This window comes from Ascaphus truei, chromosome 3 (genome assembly GCF_040206685.1).
Source record: "Ascaphus truei isolate aAscTru1 chromosome 3, aAscTru1.hap1, whole genome shotgun sequence".
Taxonomy (NCBI): Eukaryota; Metazoa; Chordata; class Amphibia; order Anura; family Ascaphidae; genus Ascaphus; species Ascaphus truei.
In genome coordinates this window covers 104771066-104793901 of record NC_134485.1, presented here as the reverse complement: position 1 = coordinate 104793901, position 22836 = coordinate 104771066, and the positions used below count along the sequence as shown (strand labels likewise).

The 22836-nt window shown below is 45.8% G+C and overlaps 1 protein-coding gene across 1 annotated transcript in view; it reads left to right on the top strand.

The window, feature by feature from the left end:
- Nucleotides 1-22612, top strand: part of TRAF4 (TNF receptor associated factor 4) — a 39579-nt gene extending 16967 nt beyond the window's left edge. Inside the window, exons 2-7 of the mRNA XM_075589247.1 lie at nt 9269-9320; nt 10488-10592; nt 12651-12812; nt 16223-16384; nt 17821-17976; nt 18884-22612. Coding sequence (XP_075445362.1) covers nt 9269-9320; nt 10488-10592; nt 12651-12812; nt 16223-16384; nt 17821-17976; nt 18884-19516 — 1270 coding nt within the window. The 3' untranslated portion in view covers nt 19517-22612. The remainder of the gene's footprint in view (nt 1-9268; nt 9321-10487; nt 10593-12650; nt 12813-16222; nt 16385-17820; nt 17977-18883) is intronic.
- Nucleotides 22613-22836: the final 224 nt, after the last annotated feature.

Below are 22836 nucleotides of genomic sequence, written 5' to 3'. Positions count from 1 at the left end.
GAGATAAGATGCATTGTAAGTGTAACCCCAACCCTCTCTAATAGTAGTTTGAGATCAGATACATTTTAAATCCTTCTATATTTGGTACAATTTTCAAAGGACCTAAAAATTGCAGGGAAACCATTAGGGCAGCCCGGGGAACCCAAGCGTTCCTAGGAACCCCTGTTGAAAAACACCGACCTGGTAAGTGGCAAACTGCCCCCAAAGATCTGACAATGTACAGCATAAAAGTATAGGTCTCACAAGTGCGTCTCTGTGAACCTATTTTCAGAGACCTACCTCATTTATTTATTTTAATCCATAACTAGGTATTTTCTTTTTTTAAAGTGGTGCAAAGACTGAATCCTTAACCTGCGTATCCTGCAGCGTTATTTTTAGTCCAGTTGCAACTGTCAGGGCCTCGTTCTGTTTGGTTAAGGCTCTCTAGCAAATAGAAGAACAGAAAAGCTGTATTTGTGCTTCCGTGCGAGTTGTAGGTGGGTCTGTGTGTGTGTTTCTGTATAGAGAGTGAGATAGGGATTCAATTCAGTTGTTTGACGTGACGTATCATAGGCTATTAAAGCAGCAATGTCTCCCTCCCCTTCCTCCCCCCCAGAAACCTGAATGAGTTTAACTCGTATAATGTTAGTATTAGGGTTGCCAGGTGGCTTCTCCGAAAATACTGGTCAATGGTGAAAGGTTCGGCAGGTCACTATGTCCAGGGAGGAAAATACTGGACACATACATGTCCAGTATTACAGTACCTCTCATTTTTTACTGGACAGAGTATCCTAATACAGGACAGTCCAGTTCAATACTGGACACCTGGCAACCCTAGTTAGTATATCTTGCCCCCTGAGCATGTCTTGCTCTTTAAAAAACAAACAAAAAAAAAACATGTTTTTCTGGTGTTATAAATCATAATTTAGCATCTGTAGTTTCTTTGGTTACCACAGTAACCTTTTACACTGGGCCCTGGAGAGAGCCTCAATTTAACTTCCCTTCTATCTTCTCCTGAAGAGAGCATCAGATTAAAAATAACATTAAAATAAAAACAGTTGGAAAGAGGAAGATGGACCGCGGAAATTATATCCCATTTTTTTCCCCCCCACAAATTGTTATTGAATTTTTCAGCATAACATAAAAAAGAGCAAATTAAAAAGCAACGAACAATGTGGACATGGAATACACAAACAGAATAACAGTGATTAATAATACAAACGCAGTAATTGGACTGCTGATTTTAATAGTTATAATTAAATCCCTGGGTGATGGAGGGATCAGAATGGCGCTACAAATGTCTGGCTTCTACAGCAGCGAATCAAAGATGGCCGACAGTGTTGGGGGATTTGGGTCTCAACAGCCAATTTCCTCCCTCCCCTCCCCTGGGCTTATTAAACTGTTATTTACATCCCAGTTTGTCTCAGCTCTGCGTAGCTGCGCACTCACTGACACGAACACAAGCTTAAGAATACTGCTTCGGAAGGCAGGGCTGGGATGTTTGCGCAGGTTTCTGGCTGACTGTCCACAGTTACTGGGGGATGTATCCTGTGTGCTTTGGCAGACTGTAAGCGGGGGGGTCATCTGGAGCCAATGTATCTTCTGAGGCTAGGAGGTTCAGTATGATTTCATTCAGTTACTGCACATTATGTAGTTCCAACACAATTGTAATTTACCATTTCCACGCTGTGGAGTAAGTTACACGTTGCAGAACCATTGAGGTCTTGCTTGGTGCAGGGTAGTTGGGTGTCCTAGAAATGTTTTCTCGTGACCCTGCTCTCGATGCATAAGAAGCTGTAAATGGTTGGCAGTGCATAGCCATTATCAGTTGGGCCTTAAGGCAGAGGTTCTCAACTCCACTCCTCAAGACCCCCCCAACAGATCAGGTTTCAATTATATCCCAGCTTCAGCACAGTTGGCTCAGTCTGTGAGGAGTGAAGTTAAGAACCTCTGCCTTAAAGCAGCAGTCCAAGTTGCTGTATTTTTTTCCCTTTTTAATATGTGCATCAATACAATTCACAAAATGCTAAGTAATTAGTGAAGTTGCCGATCGATTGGTGAAGATTTGGTTAGTGGGTTCATTAAATAGCTGTCAGTGCAGCAGAAGAGGATCAAAGATGCAAAGTTCTGTGAGGAAGATCATGTGACCAGGAAGTTGAGTCCGAGCAATTGAGCCCGAACTGCTAGAGAGAGGGCAGAGCTCAAAAAAGGGGTGTGCCAGAGCCTGTTTCAGAAGAGGAAGGGGATGTGACTTTGTAAATGGTTGCTGTAGAAACAAAAAATTCTCGTTGCATTATAATACATTAAAAATGTAATTCAGAGTTGTTTTGAAAAACAAAATGCTACAAGTATTTTCTCATAGTACAGAACTAATTTATTAAAAACACACATGTAGGGTAGTGGTTGGTCTGCAGCTTTAAGGGGATGGTGAAGAGCCTATGTTTAATCTTAAATGTCCCCATTTTACCTTATTATGGAGCGAATATCATGCTTTATAGTACATTAATAGTCTGGGCAAACTGCCTCCTGTCAAGGCGCTCTAACTGCCTTCCAACTGCCTGCGCCCCAAGGGAATTCAATTTGACAATGGCGATGAATCGAGACAAACAGGAGAGCTAGAGTGGAAATCCCCCTGTGCAAGGCCCGAGAAACTGAAGAACTTACACTTTGCATAACCACATGCAAACAAGAATCGTTCAGTGACAACGCTGCTGATCTGTTTAACCCTTCACCTTGTGGAAGGAGGACGGGTCTGTTTTATGTGATGAGACGACGCCTCGCTTGCCGGGACTAGAAGCAGCGTAGATGAAATGTACTGTGCTCCTATTTTGCCCGCTAACATCCGTGAATAATTTTGAGGTGGGGTCACATGCAGCATTAGGAAGAGGTATGGAGAAATTATGCGATTTACTGATGATAGGATAATCACGAAGTGGATCATAGAAATCCAGGTCAAAGGGAGTGCAAGCCATAAAACACCCCCAATTAAGAAAATGCATGTTTCCTAATACCCACTGTCGCCAAGGGGTTAGATTTTGGAGTGGCTACAAACTGCCTAAATAAGACACGTTTGCTGGGGAGTTGTTCCTGTCTGCATTTCTTACACTAAAACAGATGTATTATATGGTACGAGTCACGGTTCTTTTTGTTTATAAATCAAACTTTTGAGACTAGTGCAGTTTACACTTGTAACGTTCTATCTCCCTGTACTTCGTTGATGTATGTGTGTGCACACTCCTAACTCCCGCCCCTCTGATATCCCTACTTCAGCACAGGTGGCACTGATTGCACTACCTGTGCTGAAGCAGGGATGTCCTGTTGGGGGGGGGGGGTCTTGAGGACTGGAGTTGAGAACCCTTGGGTTAAGAGTGTGGCTCTCCGTTATGTCAGATACATAGTACAGTATAGGAGACAGGTGTTTGATTTTTGGCTCATACGGAGTCTTCTAATGGTTCCACAGAGGATCTCCCCCTTGTCCTGTCACGGAGCAGGTGATTGGCAATGGAAAGCCTTGGCCATTGTGAGGGAAAGTGGGAATTCCGGAGTAGAATTCCTGCTGCATTCTTGGGCGAGGAGAAGAACAGCTGCCTGTAGCAGCAGATGATCTGCATTTTGTAGGAGCTTGTGTGTACAGTATGTGGCACATCTGCTGTTTTTATCCCCCCCCTCCCATCTCCCCTGTTGTGGACAATCGCTGATCTCACCCCTGTTCAATTTATCTGACTATTTCAGATGGGAAAAGAAGGAAGGAGTGTAGTCATGCACTGAGAAGTAAAGGAGATGGGTGAGCAGGTCAAGGAGGAACAACGTTTCAGGTCCCATATGGACTTTTCACCTGATGACCCGAGATGTTCTTCCTCCTCTGTTCTTGCCTGAAATAATAAATGAAGAATTGCATTATGAACTTATAAGTAGAGGACAATGAGACCTTCATTTTGAAGAATTTGTTTGTATAATTTTAGACAAAATAGTGGTGGTTTATTATTTTGGTCCCAACACTGAGATATTGTCCCATCTGGCACTGAAGGGGTCAAATAATTCCCATGCATTTAGGTGTTCTGTCCGCCCTGTCCTGATCTTTTTCCAGAGAGGAACCCTCTACCGACTTATTTTAGGGCTGTGATGAAGCTACTTGTTTGGCCTCAGATGTCCCTGGTGTAGCACACAGCAGCCTTTGTGTCCTCGGATCTGACACCTAGACAGCGACATGGCTCAGTGACAGCACTGTGTGCTTCTCCACACCCCCCCCCCCCCCCGCCCCCCCCAGTCTCCAAGTTTGGAGCAGAGGATTCTAAATATGGCTCATTTCAGTCATTGTTCTCCCGACTGCCGCGATGCCCCAGTTCTGACATCTGCCATAGTTTGCCGGTGTCAGTGCGGTCATTGTCAAGGGCTGTTGGTCCCAGTGCTGTCACAGGGTTGCTGGTGCCAATATGGTCCCAGCTTCTGATCTATAGCTGGGTGGGAGGCGATACAATGCATGCTGAACTCTGGAGCAGTTCAAGTGAGACTGGAATGTTTGCTTTAAAGGTACAGTAGATTTAATGTCCTTGTATTTGGTCATTCAGATGGCTGTGGCTTTGTGTGCATGTTTACCTTCTCTGCATGGGATGAAGTTAAATATTAGCTTAGTGGGGGTATTGCTGGCAGGAGGATAGAGACACAGAGGGCTGACCTCAGACTCTCTCTACAGGCTCCTGTCTGTGTGTCTCTCTCTCTCTCCCCTTAATGTGCCAGATGCTGGTGTGCAACCAATATATGGAATTGGTGTGAAGTGAAGAAACTTTCCTAAAGTAGTCATTTTGCTGAGTGCGGTGTATTTAATTGCAAGCAGCACCTGACTGCACAATGGGGCAAATCTGTTGCTTTTGCAAGCATGAAAACGGACCTGTGTGGACTTTTGTGCTGCACGTGCTGGGGTTTTTAATTTCGCAAATAAAAAGATCACTTGTGAGCACGTTCACATGTCTCGGACGCAGTGGCGGATTTCCCGTTAGCCTGGGCCAAGGCTGGCTAAAATGTCCGCCCCCATATGCAGATGCCGCACTCTCCGGCCTATCGGGCCTGATGTGGCGGCCGCTCTCCTCCTCCTTCCGAATCACAGCGTCAAATGATGCCACGGACGTCACCAACGTGACGTCCTACAGCGTCTCGTTGCCATAGCAATGCGACGCCGTGCGACATTACGTTGTTGACGGCCGCTGCGATTCGGAAGGAGGAGGAGGGCGGCAGCAAGGAGGCGGCCGCCACGTGTAAGTGCAGAGGGACGGCGGATCTTGAAATCCGCCGCTGCTCAGACGGGTCTGCAATCCTGTCTCTCCCCATCATCTCTCAGCATACAGTGCTTCCACTGCAGCCAGGGATTCTGGGTAATGGCCTGCAAATGAGCACACAGTGTCCCCTATTACTTCATGTCCATTTTTACATAATAAGCATATGCCTGCCGTATTAGGCTGTGTCCATAGGACTGCAGCCGTGCGGAGGCGCGCGGAGGCTGAGGGAAAGCGGGTGCTTTCCCTGGCCTTGGTCCGGGGGCGTGTCGGGGGGAAGCTGTGACGTCACGGAGCTGGTTTGCCCTCATTGAGCGAACCGCTCACGTGACCGGCCCTGCGCTCCCGTGAGCGCGAAAATCTATCTTTTGAAAAAGACCTACGCTTCCGTACGCTTGCGGAAGCGTGCGCGATCCCCTGCTAAAGCCGCTCTCATTGCGGCTGAAGGGGCTCACTGAGAAGCGTCAGTGCGCCTCAGCACGACCCTGGATGCAGGCTTACACAGCTTAACAGCACCGCCAACTTGGCATCTGTTGGCTCAATCAGTCTCTGCTTCAGCACAGGTGGCTCAGTCTTCAACTGAGCCTCAGATTGAGCCAACTGTGCTGAAGCTGAGATCCTGTCAACCTGGCCTGTTGGGGGGGTTTGAGGCCTGGCGATGAGCACCCCTGAGTTGACACATTCGCAGCCTAGTTTGTGTAACGTATGTATTTATATGCACTCTTGTTTTTAGTTATGCTTCAAAACATACATAGCTCATAAATCTTTGTAAAATAAGGTCCAAAGAACGCAGTACCAATGTTTTTGATAATATTTGTTAAAATCAGAAATGGCATAACTACTTTTTTATATTTAAGCCACTTCAACCACTGTGATGCTTATTCTATGAGTCAGTGGGGCTGTGTTTTTGGCCACGTCTGCGTGCGTGCACATTTGCACATATGGAATACACATGTACTGGGGTTGCACTAAATTGAAAGTGCACAGAAATACCTGTCTTCTAATGTAAGATGCATGGAATGGCTGTGCAAATCTAGCTCCGAAAAGCTAACATCAATAAATACAACAAACCAACACCACACAATAATGTACAGCGCATACTGCTTTCATTAGGAATAACTGCGGAAAGAATGCAATTAAAACATCGCAGACCCTATAAAACCGTTTTGAGGCCTTGGGGGGAGAATATATATATTAATTTACAGCAAAGTTTGTTCAAAATGGAAATCCACAGGAGGATTGTAAAATAACGCGTGTGTTATGAGGAGGGGAGGAAGAAGTGTGTGTGTGGGGGGGGGGGGATAGTTACAAGAGAGGTTAGCACAGCACAAATTAGTTTGGTTTCCAGCTGGCAGGATGAGTTTGTAGCAACATCTGCATGTGAGCCCAGATGTGCTCCAATACATGGGGTTGATGTGGGATCATTCTTGGCGTTTGGGGAGGGGCAGGAAGAAAATCTGTTTGCATGTAAGGAGAGGCGTCACGGAAGGGAGAGATCTGGAGATCCTGTGTTGAGACATTTGACCTGGTAACTTTTATCTTCACTTTCCTAATTAAGTAAAAAAAAAAATTACATTTTAAGTTTTGGGGGAGAGGATTTATTATACCTGCACTGCTGGGCTATATACAGCTCGGCATATACACGGTGATATATATATATTTGATGTCTCAACTTAAAAGAACCCCTGTAAGTGAGTTTTGGACTAAATTTACATTTTAAGGCGAGGTATAATTCAGTGATTAGACTCCGTGATGGGAAAAGAAGTAGAATTGGCCATGTCTGTTATAATATTAAGGTTAGGGCTGTGGGATGTTTTCAAAGTAGTTTAAGTCCACTAAACATTATCCATCCTATAAATATCTTTCTATCCTTTGTAAGTTCTTGGAAAAAGATCAAAGCTGGGCGATGACCCCAGCTCTGGTTTAGCAAATGGAAAGAACATTAACCACATGGTGACTGATGAATGAATAAGTGCATTTTGGGGGCATTTTCACACACGCCACGTTTGCTCCAAGTAGTAAGGGGGGCCGATAACCCAGTCCTATATAATATATCTTTTGTTATCTTGATAATAAAGCGAGGTTAGAAGCCCAGAATTCTTTGAGAGGTGTGTGTGTGTTCATAAATATCCCCAAATATACTGCATCTCCTATTACACAAATACATTCATAACGTGAATATAAATACATTATTTGTGTGTAAAATAAACATTACATTTCTCTGTTGTGAATGTGCTGGGGGCAAGTTGAGAATTAAGGAGCAATTAGGGGTGGAGTTGCCAGATTCATGTGTTTCTATGTATTATATCTTTATATAGCGCCCGTACTGTACTCGGCACTTTACAAAGACAATACTGTAACAGAGTCCGACAATAAGAAAGGAAATCCCTATAGAGCTTACAATCTAAGTTGTATGTTGGGAAACTTGGCAACGACGGCAGAGGGAATGTGAAGTAGATGGCAGTGCTTGGCAGGAGTGACTGTGGGACAGTAGCAATGAGTCCAGGCTTTTGGTGTCTATGTAGTGCAGTGTTATTCAACCCGGGGTTGTTATTATTATAGCATGTTCTTATATAGCGCTTCCTATTTTACGCAGCGCTTTACAGAGACATTTTGCAGGCACAGGTACATGCCCCGTGGAGCTTACAATCTATGTTTTTAGTGCCTGAGGCACAGGGAGATAAAGTGACTTGCCCAAGGTCACAAGCTTCAAACTCCGTGCCAGTCAGTGTCTTTACTCACTGAGCCACTCCCTCTCTCTTTGGGTTCCCTGGGCATCCCTCAAGGATTCCCTGCAATCTTCTGATTACAGGCATACCCCGCATTAACGTACGCAATGGGGCCGGAGCATGTATGTAAAACGAAAATGTACTTAAAGTGAAGCACTACCTTTTTTCCACTTATCGATGGAACTGCAATCGTAATATACGTGCATAACTGATGTAAATAACGCATTTGTAACAGGCTCTATAGTCTCCCCGCTTGCGCACAACTTCGGTACAGGTAGGGAGCCGGTATTGCTGTTCAGGACGTGCTGACAGGCGCATGCGTGAGCTGCCGTTTGCCTATTGGGCGATATGTCCTTACTCGCGAGTGTACTTAAAGTGAGTGTCCTTAAACCGGGGTACGCCTGTATTTGAAAATTGTACCAAATACAGAAGAATTTACAATGCATCTGATCTCAGACACGCTATTAGAGAGGGTTGGGGTTCCTTACAATGCATATGATTTCAGACGTGCTATTAGAGAGGATTGGGGTTCCTTACAATGCATCTGGTCTCTGACGCACTATTAGAGAGGGTTGGGGTTCCTTACAATGCATCTGATTTCAGACGTGCTATTAGAGAGGATTGGGGTTCCTTACAATGCATCTGGTCTCAGACGCACTATTAGAGAGGGTTGGGGTTCCTTGCAATACATCTGATCTCAGATGCGCTATTAGAGAGGGTTGGGGTTCCTTGCAATACATCTGATCTCAGATGCGCTATTAGAGAGGGTTGGGGTTCCTTGCAATACATCTGATCTCAGATGCGCTATTAGAGAGGGTTGGGGTTCCTTGCAATACATCTGATCTCAGACGCGCTATTAGAGAGGGTTGGGGTTCCTTGCAATACATCTGATCTCAGATACGCTATTAGAGAGGGTTGGGGTTCCTTGCAATACATCTGATCTCAGACGCGCTATTAGAGAGGGTTGGGGTTCCGCAGAATTTAACAACATAATTGGTGTTCCTTAACCAAAAAAAGATTAAACCCTGGTGCAGTGTAAGATGCTTGTTGTAAAGACCTATTTACACTGGCACTAAAGTTCCAAACATATATTGGGGTCGCAATAAGGGAACCCACTCTATGCAATGCACCTTTCACTATTCCTAATGTGCTGTATATAATTGGTAAGCACACGCAAATGTTTCCAACATTTCATTGTCAGACTTCTGTGTATTCGGCAGAGTTTGTAGCACGTGTCTGGATCTTCCATCCCTGGACACACCCTTTACTTTGTCTTCTCTTGTCTTGCAGCGAAGGTGTGTTTAAATGTCCGGAAGATCAGCTTCCACTTGACTACGCAAAGGTGAGAAACCTGCGAATCGTCGCTCTGCAATGCTGATTGGTCCATCTGCGCCCTGACCCTCTCTGGTGCCGGGGACATGCTGTTTCCGTTCTATATGCCTTTGCCTGCTTCTCCATTCATTTTCCAATTTTAATACCCATTTTATTTTTTTATCCTGTTATTGAAGAAACAAAAATTGATTCTACAATTTATGGAAATAGTGGCATAGGGGCGATCTTTCCCATTAGCAGTTGAACATATGGTGTCTGCCATGTAACGAGCTAGTTTGCATGTTATAGGGTTTCTGGCTCCTCCTCTTCTTTGCAGACTGTTTGTGTTCCATTTGAGGCTAGATCCTCTGAAGTAAGCCCCTGGCAATAATGGCCAATGTATCTCTGCCAAAGAAAACTACTCCAGAACCACGATGTGCTGAGCCCTGGAGACGCTGCGGCCCACAACAAAGCCCTACTGTTCCTAGCGCCTCTTTTAATGCAGCTCCAATAAGAGGGGTGGAGGGGGGGGGGGGGGGAAATCCCCAAATCCCCAATCTTTTGTCCCCTGTCAGAGCCAACCCCAGCACAGGGGGGTGATAAAGCAAAAGTCACTAAAGTATTGAGATGCTCAGTAGAAAAGCCACATTGTGAGGGCAGCATCAGGGGGGCGGCAGTGCCGGTGTGCAGTGAGCCTCTCTAAGAATGGGAAATATGAATAGGTCCAGTCAGGACAGCCTGTCATTAGTCAGGGAGAGGCTGAGATCCGTTCTGTCCCCCTCTTCTTCTAAACCTATATAGGATTTCCTTTCATACATGTTCCACAAGGAGATGCAATTCCTGCGGAGTGGCTGGAACACGCTGGCACCATTACAAGCACTACAAATATCAAATCCATTCCCTCCCAAGGCAATCCTCGACACATGCGTTCCTGAGCCCCAGCTGAGCTGGCAGGTGCCCTGTGGGTTTCTTTCCACTAGCCCCTACACATGTTGAGGGATTATTGTCAATTGTCCGCTCCACATACCAACAAACATCTAACATGGCAGCTGTTTCCCACCCTCTGAAAATGGCCCCCGTAGTCTCTTTACAGAGAAACGTTTGTTCTCGCTCTCTCTCTCTCTCTCTCTCTCTCTCTCTCTCTCTCTCTCTCTCTCTCGCTTACTCCTTTATGAACACTGTTCCTTGCGTCTCTCAGATTTACCCAGACCGGGAACTGGAAACTCTGGTCCTTGGCTTGACCATACGTTGTATACACAGTGAAGAAGGGTGTCGTTGGAGCGGACAGGTTAAACAACTTCAGGTGAGGAGACAGGAGGACACAGACTGTCAGATGCCCGCACAGAGGCATCAGGACTGTCGGGTGCCCACTCTCACAAAAGGTGCAAAATGTACTCGTTCTTTAATATGTGTCTGTCATTAGAATTTTTCAATGAGCAGGTGTCCCCCTGCTTCTCCCCCCCCCCCCCCCCTCCCACCACACCTCCAAGTTGATTTCGGCTCCGGGGACCCCCGGCTTCAGAGATACCTCCGCAGGTATTAATGTCCCGATCATGCAGGCCAATAGGAAGCCTCAAAGGATGACACCATGGCTTCCTATTGGCTGGTGTGACACGGAAGCTTTAATTCCGCCATTTCGATAGCCCCACACAGCCCAGCCAGAGCTGCAACCGGCACCCCCTACGGAGATACGTTTCTCGGGAAGTAGGCGGTCCCTGACGCAGAAATTAACATAGTTCAGCTCCGGAGATCCCCTGCTTCAATCTTATAACTATATATAAAAAAAAAGGAAGGCCGGATTGCTGCTTTAATACAAACATAATCCAAATGCTCATCCCGTCCCTTCCCACCTTAGACCACCCTCCAAAAATCTATTTACTGTCTTTTTTTAAATGTCTTGATTGTGTTGAGTCCACGTCTAGATATGATGAAAAACAATCAGATTATCCAGGTTTACGCATTGTGTAACTTTCACCAGTACTTGCATACTAATAGGTACATACACAGTCACGTCAATAAAATAAAACAAAGACACCCAATGCTACATCCGATATGACAAAATACATCGTTAAATATTTAAATGTTAGTGTTCTCATGAATAAAGGTCATTTAGTTAAACCCTTTGGCCAAAGCATTATGGAACAAATATATGATCACCTGCGCTTCATCCATGCAAGGAGCATGCAGCTAGGCGAAAAAATTGGCCATGCAATAGTGAAAACCGGAAAGTGAATCCCTGCGCTTCTGCCTAATGAGTTAACAATATATGTGAAATAAATATATATACATGATGTGCAAATCTATGAGATAAAGGAGACTTTTAGTTACATCCTTTGATCAAATAATGGCCAAGCCTGCCACCAAACGCCAAGGTAAGTCTCATAGGCAGGCTTGGGCATTATGTGATCAAAGGATGTAACTAAAAGTCTCCTTTATCTCATAGATTTGCACATCATGTATATATATATTTATTTCACATATATTGTTAACCGAAGTGCAGGGATTCACTTTCCGTTTTTTCACCAAAGCGTTATAAGCCTGCAGCCACGTCACGGCATGACCAGTTTGCAGGTCTTAGCATTGCCTGTGTAACTAAATGACCCTTATTCATGAGAATACTAACATTGAAGTATTTAACTACTGTATGTATGTTGTCACATTGGATGTAGAATTGGGCATTTCTGTCTTTTGTTGTATACATTTGGCCACGCTCAGTAGCTCTCCTTTTGAGATAGATACTGTGTAGATAGATATAGTGGGTCCTGGTGTTAGAGCTGGCAGGGATTGTCTATAAAATACAATGCCTCAACTCTCGCGTGTTTGTGAGTAGCTTTAAGTAGCTAACCTTCTCCCTTAATTACGTCAGGTATAGTGAGCCTATTTTATTAGTATATAGTATAAACATAGCTAATGTAATAAGATATGATGCGCAGCAAGAGTTGAGACATTGTGTCCTACAGGCACGTCTGTAATTGTTTATAATTATAGGAACATGTCGTCTCTACTTGCAGCTCTGTGCGCAACAACATACTTGAAAGTGGGATATACATATGTGAAATAAAATCACATTAAAGCTTTGTTAATCCTTTCATTGCCAGAAGGGTTTGCAATGCATTACTATGCAGAGATCATGGCACCATTAAACAAAATAGTGTTGGTGAGCACCATTCTTTTTAACGAGGGAGCGCAATACTCTAGTCCATGTTTATGGTATATTTATGTTAAAGAACATACAGGGGGAATTATTTTTTATAACATCTGTTTATACTTTAGAGCAGAAATGCATGTTTCGGTGTGTAAATAAGGTAGCATGACACCTTGATTACTGATTTACTCCCTTATCCACTGTTTTCACCTCCAGACTCATCTCAACCTTTGTGCCTTCAATGTGATCCCCTGCCCCAACCGCTGTAGCACCAAACTGAGCCGACGGGACTTGCCAGACCACATGCAGCACGACTGCCCGAAGCGCAAAGTCCGATGCGAGTTCTGTGGCAGCGACTTCACTGGGGAGGTGTACGAGGTGAGACTTCGTGTATTCATGCAGGATACCTCTCCTTCAGTAATTCTAACAGAGAGATGCAGCAGCAAGCTGCTTCAGGGACTATAGTATGCTGGCACTCCGGAGGACTCTAGTATTCTGGCTCTCCGGGGGACTCTAGTATTCTGGCTCTCCGGGGGACTCTAGTATTCTGGCTCTCCGGGGGACTCTAGTATTCCGGCTCTCCGGGGGACTCTAGTATTCTGGCTCTCCGGGGGACTCTAGTATTCCGGCTCTCCGGGGGACTCTAGTATTCCGGCTCTCCGGGGGACTCTAGTATTCCGGCTCTCCGGGGGACTCTAGTATTCTGGCTCTCCGGGTGACTCTAGTATTCTTGCTCTCCGGAGGACTCTAGTATTCCGGCTCTCCGGGGGACTCTAGTATTCCGGCTCTCCGGAGGACTCTAGTACGCTGGCACTCCGGGGGACTCTAGTATTCCGGCTCTCCGGGGACTCTAGTATTCCGGCACTCCGGGGACTCTAGTATTCCGGCTCTCAGGAGGACTCTAGTATTCTGGCACTCCGGGGACTCTAGTATTCCGGCACTCCGGGGACTCTAGTATTCTGGCACTCCAGGGACTCTAGTATTCCGACACTCCGGGGACTCTAGTATTCCGGCTCTCCGGAGGACTCTAGTATTCCGGCTCTCCGGAGGACTCTAGTATTCCGGCTCTCCGGAGGACTCTAGTATTCTGGCACTCCGGGGACTCTAGTATTCCGGCTCTCCGGAGGACTCTAGTATTCTGGCTCTCCGGGGGACTCTAGTATTCCGGCACTCCGGGGGACTCTAGTATTCTAACTCTCCGGGGGACTCTAGTATTCTGGCTCTCCGGGGGACTCTAGTATTCTGGCTTTCCGGGGGACTCTAGTATGTCGGCTCTCCGGGGGACTCTAGTATTCTGGCACTCCGGGGGACTCTAGTATTCTGGCTCTCCAGGGGACTCTAGTATGCCGGCTCTCCGGGCGACTCTAGTATGCCGGCTCTACGGGGGACTCTAGTATGCCGGCTCTCCGGGGGACTCTAGTATGCTGGCTCTCCGGGGGACTCTAGTATTCCGGCTCTCCGGGGGACTCTAGTATTCCGGCTCCCCGGGGGACTCTAGTATTCCGGCTCTCCGGGGGACTCTAGTATTCTGGCACTCCGGGGGACTCTAGTATTCTGGCACTCCGGGGGACTCTAGTATTCCGGCACTCCGGGGGACTCTAGTATGCTGGCTCTCCGGGGGACTCCAGTATGCTGGCTCTACGGGGGACTCTAGTATTCTGGCTCTCCGGGGGACTCTAGTATTCCGGCACTCCGGGGGACTCAAGTATTCCGGCTCCCCGGGGGACTCTAGTATTCTGGCACTCCGGGGGACTCTAGTATTCTGGCACTCCGGGGGACTCTAGTATTCTGGCACTCCGGGGGACTCTAGTATTCTGGCTCTCCGGGGGACTCTAGTATTCCGGCACTCCGGGGGACTCTAGTATGCCGGCTCCCCGGGGGACTCTAGTATTCCGGCTCCCCGGGGGACTCTAGTATTCCGGCTCTTCGGGGGACTCTAGTATTCTGGCTCCCCGGGGGACTCTAGTATTCCGGCTCTCCGGGGGACTCTAGTATGCCGGCACTCCGGGGGACTCTAGTATTCCGGCTCTCCGGGGGACTCTAGTATTCTGGCTCTCCGGGGGACTCTAGTACGCTGGCTCTCCGGAGACTCTAGTATGCTGGCTCTCCGGGGGACTCTAGTATTCCGGCACTCCGGGGGACTCTAGTACGCCGGCTCTCCGGGGGACGACAAACTGGGGGGCGCTTACAGAGGCCCCACGCTGTTCCCCAAAGCATTTAAATTAAACGCCGGAGGAGCCCGTGCGTGGTCTCTGTAACTCACTCACATTGTCTCTGGTGGCTTCTGGCAGTCGCCATGGCTACGTGGCGTCAAATAAAGTTCTGACGTCGGACAACAGATAAGGGAGGGGGAGGGGGAAGAGTAGGCAGTTTGCAGATTGAAAAGTCTGCCCACCCCTGCTCTATATTGTCTGTGTGAGATCTGCAAAAACAGGATATTTTCGTTTCCTTGACATCCTTGTACCTTAGTTTGCATATTCATATTTATACAGTGGAAATGTCAACAGGTGTACACAAACTAAGGAATTTCTTACGTTCCCTCATCTAAGTGGACTCAAACTCGCCTAAGATGATTTTATTTTTCAGGGTAGTATTTGTTTAATAACACATATACAAGATGATATATAACGTTCCTGAAAAGGTTGCACACATCAATCATCGCACTTTTATCATCCTTTCTGCTTGTGTCTGCCAAACTAAAACTTATTGACTAAGTTGCTTACATATGATGCAGATCAATGAGCTGGAGAGGTTTAAGGCGCCTCATTCCTAGTAAATTATGACATGGGACCCAGAACCTGATTAAATTATATTTTGATTTGTGATTCCAACACTGCACTAAATTCCCTGGTTGCTCCATGTGACTCCCGAAAATGGAAGCATGTAAACTAGGGACATCATAAGATCGAAATGAAACACTTATAGCTCCAAGATCCGCCTGAGGAATATGCTTAGACTCTTGAAGTCCTGTATAATGCTGTGGTCTGGGTATATTCACCAGTTACACGAGCAGGTATACTATAGTATCCGGTATCATCACAGGTTCAGGAATTAATTGGATCTCTGGGTATATCCGTATTGTAAGCCTTTGTGGACACATTGATGGGACTATTGGCTCTTTGTCATTTGTTCATTTACTTTTCTGTCTTTGGCAGTACAACACATTGTTATTCTGATTTGGTGGATTTTTACACTATTTTGTTTCAGACGGAAGAGAGACTTCTATGGTATCAAGGGAAGTACCACAGGTTCCTTGTTTAGGGATCTGTGGGAACGGGCCTGAGGAAGGGGCATCCTGCCCCGAAACGTTGCCCCCCTTTGTTTTATCACTTCTTTTTTTTTTTTTTTTTGCCATTAGGCATTTTTATTGTCACAACCTTCCCTTTTTCCCTTGTTTTTCCCTTCCTTCCCCCACTTCCCTCCCATCACGCCAATTTGGCACGTGTTTGTACGCATAGACCCCCTTAAGGATAGTTGTAGCATGCTCCAGATTGTATTCTGTGTACGCTTATCTCAATACAATTTATCTGTTTGGCATATTCCAGTGTTGTCTTGTTATATTTTCATTGAGTGCTGGGAACATCACCTATTTTTGCACTATAGTTTTGGGAGGGCTAAGGGTCCCTCCTGCCGTTCCCATGCACCAGACATTATAGATTTTGATCGTATCCTGGGAGTGCTGTCTGTAACACCATATATATTTTTTTGAACATTGACCCTGTTCCAGTAATGGATACTGTAACGAACTGATGTATAACCCTTCCCATTTCTTTAATGTCCCCCTGAAGGATCACCAGGGCTGCTGCCCCCAAGAGAGTGTGTACTGTGAGAATAAGTGTGGCGCTCGCATGATGAGGCGCGTGTTGTCCCAGCATTCCCTGACCGAGTGCCCCAAGCGTACGCAACCCTGTCCTTACTGCAGCAAAGAGTTTGTGTTTGATACCATCCAGGTAAGAGCCAGACAAGGAACTTAACCTAGTTACATAGTAGATCAGGTTTTCAATTCAGGTGCAAATATTATTACTGAGTCCAATTTTCTTTATTTTGTACACTAACCTCTTGTATGGAACCGTATGAAAAGCCTTTGCAAAACTAAGTAGAACACATCAACTGCATTACCCTGGTCTAAATTCCTACTTACCTCCTCAAAAAAACTTATAAGGTTAGTTTGGCATGATCTATCCTTCATAAATCCATGCTGACATTACTAACCATTTTGTTATCCGCTAGTTATTCCTGAATATTATCCCGCATTAAACCTTCAAGTAGTTTCCCCACTATTGATGTCAGGCTTACAGGTCTGTAATTCCCTTGTTGTGATCTAGCTCCCTTTTTTTAAATATAGGCACCACGTCTGTTTTACACCAACCTTGTGGTACTGCGCCTGTGGAAATAGTCCTTGAATATTAACTGTAATGGTTTGGCTATTACTGCACTTGGCTACTTGAGAACTCTTGGGTGCATGCCATCGGGGCCAGGTGCTTTTGTTTACCTTCATTTTATCTGTGCACTTCTTCCTCAGTTAATCAATTGTTCGTTAATATAGAGGTTGTGGCTTCCTCCTGTGGCACTATTTTTGCAATGGACTCCTTCATAAATACAGAGGCAAATAATTGATTTAATACCTCGGCCTCTTCCAATTACCTTCAATAACTTGCCTGCCCATCTCACACTGAAAGGGGCCTATATTTTATTTTCTAATCTTTTTGTTATTAAGGTACTTGACATTTTTACGTGGAGATCAGTGTGTATGGAGGGCGACAGATGATGGAGCAGCTGTGTTTTACGCTGTGGCATGCGATAGATGCATGTCGGATGAGATGATGGAGCTTTGGGGTTAGCAGGCAGCTGGAGTTATCCACCTGTATGGCTGGAGGGGGAAGATGTAGGACTCTATGTATCGGGAGGAAGAGGGAGGAGAAGCTCTGTGTATAGGGGGACATTGTATTGGGCTGAGGTTGTGGACGTGGGATTTTGTTTGTCCTGTCGGTCGTGAAGTTCTTTATATGGGGACGACGACAATGTGTCTCTTAGAAGGATGATAGAGCAGTCATTTTCTCCTGCTGCACACAGAACTCGGTGTGCGCTCAGGATGGGAATGGTGAAGCAGTGTGTGAATGGAGGATACATGTATGAAGGGAGCGCTGTCTCTGTATTGTGATGGCAGGTGGTTGGCTGGTTGGGACTGGGCACCAGAGTCATATATATTGAGAAGGAATATGGTGCTTTGTGCATGTGACCAGAGATACAGGATATAGAGACCTGGAAGCCAATGCCACCCTCTCTTAGTGTCCATCCCTGGTTGCATTAGGAAGGATCGTAACACACAATGGATACATTGTTGTATGTTGCGGCTCTTGAGTAACACTCCCTTTTTACCCTGCAGAGTCACCAGCAACAGTGCCCACGTTACCCGGTGCCGTGCCCCAACCAGTGTGGCACATCCAGCATCGCCAGGGAGGACCTGACCGGGCACCTAAAGGACAATTGCAGCTCTGCCCTGGTGCTTTGTCCCTTCAAGGACTCGGGCTGCAAACACAGGGTGAGACTTCAAGGGGCAAAAAGTGACGGCGCCCGTTTTCATTGAAATGTCAACATATATATGTTCTTGGCAAATCGCAAACCTATATCCTAGTTGCATTTTAAAGACTTCTGTACTGCAATGCATTACAGAGCCTCTTCTGGCACTATAGGAGTTACAGGAAAAAATAGGCATTCTTGTAATGGTTGTGGGCAACGAAGGAAGTGGAATAAAGCGGTGGGGGATGGGCAGGGGTACAACATCCATCAGATCACTCCAATTAGTTTTTTCTGAAGATAAAAAAAAATAACTGCCCTGTCTGGTAGGGGACAAGGTTGAATGGCAAATCTAAAGGTTCAGAAAAAGAGAAGCCCTTATTATTTAAATTCAGATGACATCAATTTGAATTTCCCATTTGTTTTATTTCGTTTTTGGCTTTCAAATGCATTGTGGGGTGTGGAGTCTTTGTATAGCTGACTGCTGATTTGTGAGGTTTACTCTTGCAGCGTATGTGGCAGCGGGAAGCTGTGCCGAGAGAGGGCAGCTGAGGTTACAGGGAGAATGGGTCTCCAGTTTTGCTAATGCATGCTCCTTTCAGAGCTGGTGCAGTTTACAATGCACTATACCTCTTATCACTAATGGAGCTAAATGTATACTTGGAACTAAATAGATTAGTTGTTTCCCTTATCTTTACTCTGTTTATCTTAATGTAAGTTATTTACTGTGCCACTTTGCTTTATACCTTTGTCCTTAATTTACTTTAGTCCATAGTGAGAAAGCTCCTCTAATGATCAGCGGATTTCTCACTTCTATCATCCTTCCATTTCTTGTTCATTAGATACATCTGAACAGTAGCTCCCTTTCCTCTATTGGTGGAAATAAGAAATAGAGACAAAGACAATGACCAGTTTCTCTTTTTACTTCCTAGTGCCCGAAGATCAGCATAAGCCGACACCTTGAGGAGAACATGAGGTCCCACCTAAGCATGATGTCTTCCCTGGTCAGCCGGCAGCGGCAGGAGATCCTGGAACTGAGGAAGCAGATGGAGGAGCTTTCCGTAAGCACTGAAGGGATGCTTATCTGGAAGATTAACGACTACTCTCGCAAGCTGCAGGAGGCCAAGGTCCGAGGCAATTATGAGTCCTTTAGCCCGGGCTTCTACACTCACCGCTATGGCTACAAGCTTCAGGTCTCTGCCTTCCTGAATGGTAATGGCAGTGGCGAAGGCAGCTACCTCTCGGTGTACATTAGGGTCCTGCCCGGGGAGTATGACAACCTGTTGGAGTGGCCGTTCTCATACCGTGTCACGTTCTCCCTGCTGGACCAAAGTGACCCATCGTTGTCTAAGCCCCAGCATATCTCCGAGACTTTCAACCCTGACCCCAACTGGAAGAACTTCCAGAAGCCCAGTGGCTCCCGTAATTCATTGGACGAGAGTACCCTTGGCTTCGGTTACCCCAAATTTATCTCCCATGAGGACATAAAGAAACGCAACTATGTGCGTGATAACGCCATATTCCTCCGTGCATCTGTGGAGATACCACAGAAAATTATTGCATGATTACAGGGGACTGGACATGTGGGGGAGGAGGTTCTGTGAGTTTTGGTAAACCAGAGGCTGTTCTTGCTCTGTGCAGGTTAACTTTTTACTCAATATGCTCTGCACCAGTCAAGCAATCCTCAGACTCCAGGAAGGAGAGGGGTTACAAAAGGGGTACAGGGGGTTTCCTGTCCTCCCACCATTGTACATAGAATTATGAGCTATTGTGACCAACTCAACTGTGAAAAGAGGATGATCCTGCACCATCCAAGTGAATTATGGGAATGGCAGTCTTAAACAAACGGCAACAGTGCACATAACTAAAAGTGAACAGGAGCTGAGCTGGTTCACCTTGCCCCCCCCCACCCCTCTTTACTCCTACTCCCAGCCATGCATTGGTCGTGCTGCAAACATGAATGAAAATGCCCGGCTGGCCTTTGGCATATCGAAAGCCTTGTGTTTGCTACAGAGAGCAGCGTGGTCCCTGTTATTGTGAAGGTCAAATGACTGACCTTGTCCTATGATAACCAGTTGCACAACGCAAGCTGTTCTCCCAATCTTTCCAAACGTGAATTTCATCATCCTCCACTTTGGTACAGAGCAATGTGTCGCAGACCGTTCTGGCACCAGAGGAAAACATGGATTCATTTAGCACAATGACCATGAGGCACAGGAATGTCCATGATGCTTTGCAGCTTGTGCTAAGATCACCAGCTGTTCTCACAGGAGAGCTTGTTACCCAGAGAACAAACCAACCAGGTGCTAACATGACGCCAAAGTGTCCAACCAGACTGCGGAGAACTGTAACAAGCGTGCCTCATTCAACCAGTAGAAATAGAGCAGGGCCTGGTCTACCTCAGGGGTACTTTCATGGTGCTGGTGCGTTGTGTGTAACCACACAAGGAGGCACGTGTTCCTCTTGTGTTTCCAGGCAATTCAGATGTTCTTTGCCCCTTGTGAAAACATCAACCCTTGTGTGGCTACATGGTGCACTGCAAAATGCATACGTTATGGGATGATAACGGAAAAAAGAATCGACTCTTTAACCCTTTCACCTTAAAGAGGAGAGCAGGACCGTGTCCTGAGGCCCTCGCCAGCCCTAAAGGGGCACGATGTGTTTTTCTTCTGCACCGAGTGAAACCGCAGCGAACATTTTTCTACATCTCCAAGGTTTATACTATTTTTTTTTTAACTCTATTTTGCAATTGACCGTTTGATGATTTAAATGTACCGGACAGTTTGGGTTTTTAATTCAGTTGATTTGTTGGGTTTTGTTTTTTGTTACTGATCAAATCAAAAGTGCGACGAGAAATGCCTCGTGGAACTGGTCTCTTTACTGTGGGTATTTTTTAGCCCTGTCAAGAGACGGAACTACATATCCCAGAATGCAAGAGGCTGGCTAGAATCTGGTTTGATATTAACCCCTTCGCCACCAGTGAGGAGATTAGTGCTTTGCAAAAGCAACATGTCCTAGACACCTCCCCCACTCCCCCCCCTGCACAGGCAGCAAAGAAGGTGCCGGAGAGGCCTGCAAGCTCGGACAGTTAAAAGCTGCAACTTGACTTTATTTCCAAAGCCTATTCTCCGTGCACACTGGATCCTGCATCTTCCCGAACCGCGAGAACTAATTGGCACAGGAGCAGTAATCAAAAATGGTGTAGCCCTCGTCCTATATTCAATATGCTGGGGAGCTGCTGGAGTTCTGCTCCATTCAAATGAATGGTGATCAAATCTTCTTTAGCACAATGAAGCATATTGAATGAAAGTCCTAGGTTTGTCAATCCTGTGTGTGTTGTTAAAAGGAGACCACCTTCCCCTGCAGTGCTGCAAGGTTATACAGTTCAGCATGGCTGAAGACGGGTTGGTTTCCAGTTCCATCAGATAACTACTTATACCACTGAATCATGGGTGTAGTTCCTGTATTTTAATAGGGGGGGGGGGGGGAGGGGAATCATCTACTGGTTCTAACATGGTTAGCTCTGGGAAAATCTTGCGTTGCTATTTGACTCCTTGGCTGATCCAACTTGTCTACGGTCATTATTTAATGTGCTATGAAACGGTCTTGCTGGTGCAGGTTATAGTCTCATTCAAATGAAGTGAGCTTTAATCTCCTCCGTCAAGGAGAAAAGCGCTTAATACTCTATTAAGAGCCTACGTTTTTAAAGGTTCAATGCACTCTAGAAGATTTGAGGCTGCAGGAAATCGCACAAATCCACTTAAAAATAAATAAATCTATATATTGAATTCTGTGATTCAGTGAATGGACAACAAAACCACTTATTTCCTGTGAGCAGAGCAGAAACCAAATGCGTTTTTACGCTATCAAAAGATTCCCCCCCCCCCCCCCCCCCCAAAAAAAGACAATTCCATATTTTAGGAGTGCCATGTAAAACCAGAAAAATAAACCTAAGAAGCATGAAAGAGCTTTTTTCAAATGCTACATAAATGGGGGGGGGGGGGGGGGGGGATAAATGTTTTCTCAATTAGAGCATTTATGCATTATACCTGTTTTAAACCGGACTGGGAAGGTAAAAGTTCACAAAGCAATTGATAATTATGATTGGCGTTTTAATATGGAAAACGACGCCATACTAGAGACGCCAGCGAAACATTCTGCTTTGCGACGTGGTTCTGTCTGCTCAAGCAGCAAATGTTCTAGAACAGGATGTCTGTCACTACAAGGGAACTGGATCTGCTGACAATATGGAGTCGGGTGCAAATTCTAGATCTACGGGGTAGCCAACTGCAGTCCTCAAGAGCTGCCAGCAGGTTAAGTTTTTTTTCAGATGATCCCTGCTTCAGCACAGGTGGGTCAGTCGAAGACTGAGCCACTGATTGAGCCACCTGTGCTGAACAGGGATATCCTGAAAACCCTAACCTGTTGGTAGCTCTTAAGGACTGGAGATCTTTACCCCTGTTCTAGAACAAGGAAGACTGTGTAATGGAACCAGTGATTTGTGATGGCGGTGCCGTGTGAGGTGTCTGAATCTTTTTTTGTTTTGTTTTCTGTCTAATTATTTATTGTCTAGATCTGTTGAATGAAGAATTATTGTATTGGATGGGAGGGGGGTGACTGCCTTTATACTTTTGTATAATAAATCCTCTCAATATTGGAAAGTCAATCTCTTGTGTTTTTATTTCAAAGCCAAGTAGGAAATGCCAACTTCCAAGGACCAAAATAAGTGAAATTTGGGTGTTTTGGAACAAACGATAACCTTTTTGTGAAAGTACTGGCTTGAGCAAGCGAGACTATTTGGGGCCTAAGTGACCAGTTGTCCTAGAATGAGTGAGATCAACTTTATTTAACTGAGCGGAATCTTTTCTCAACCCATCAATTGTTC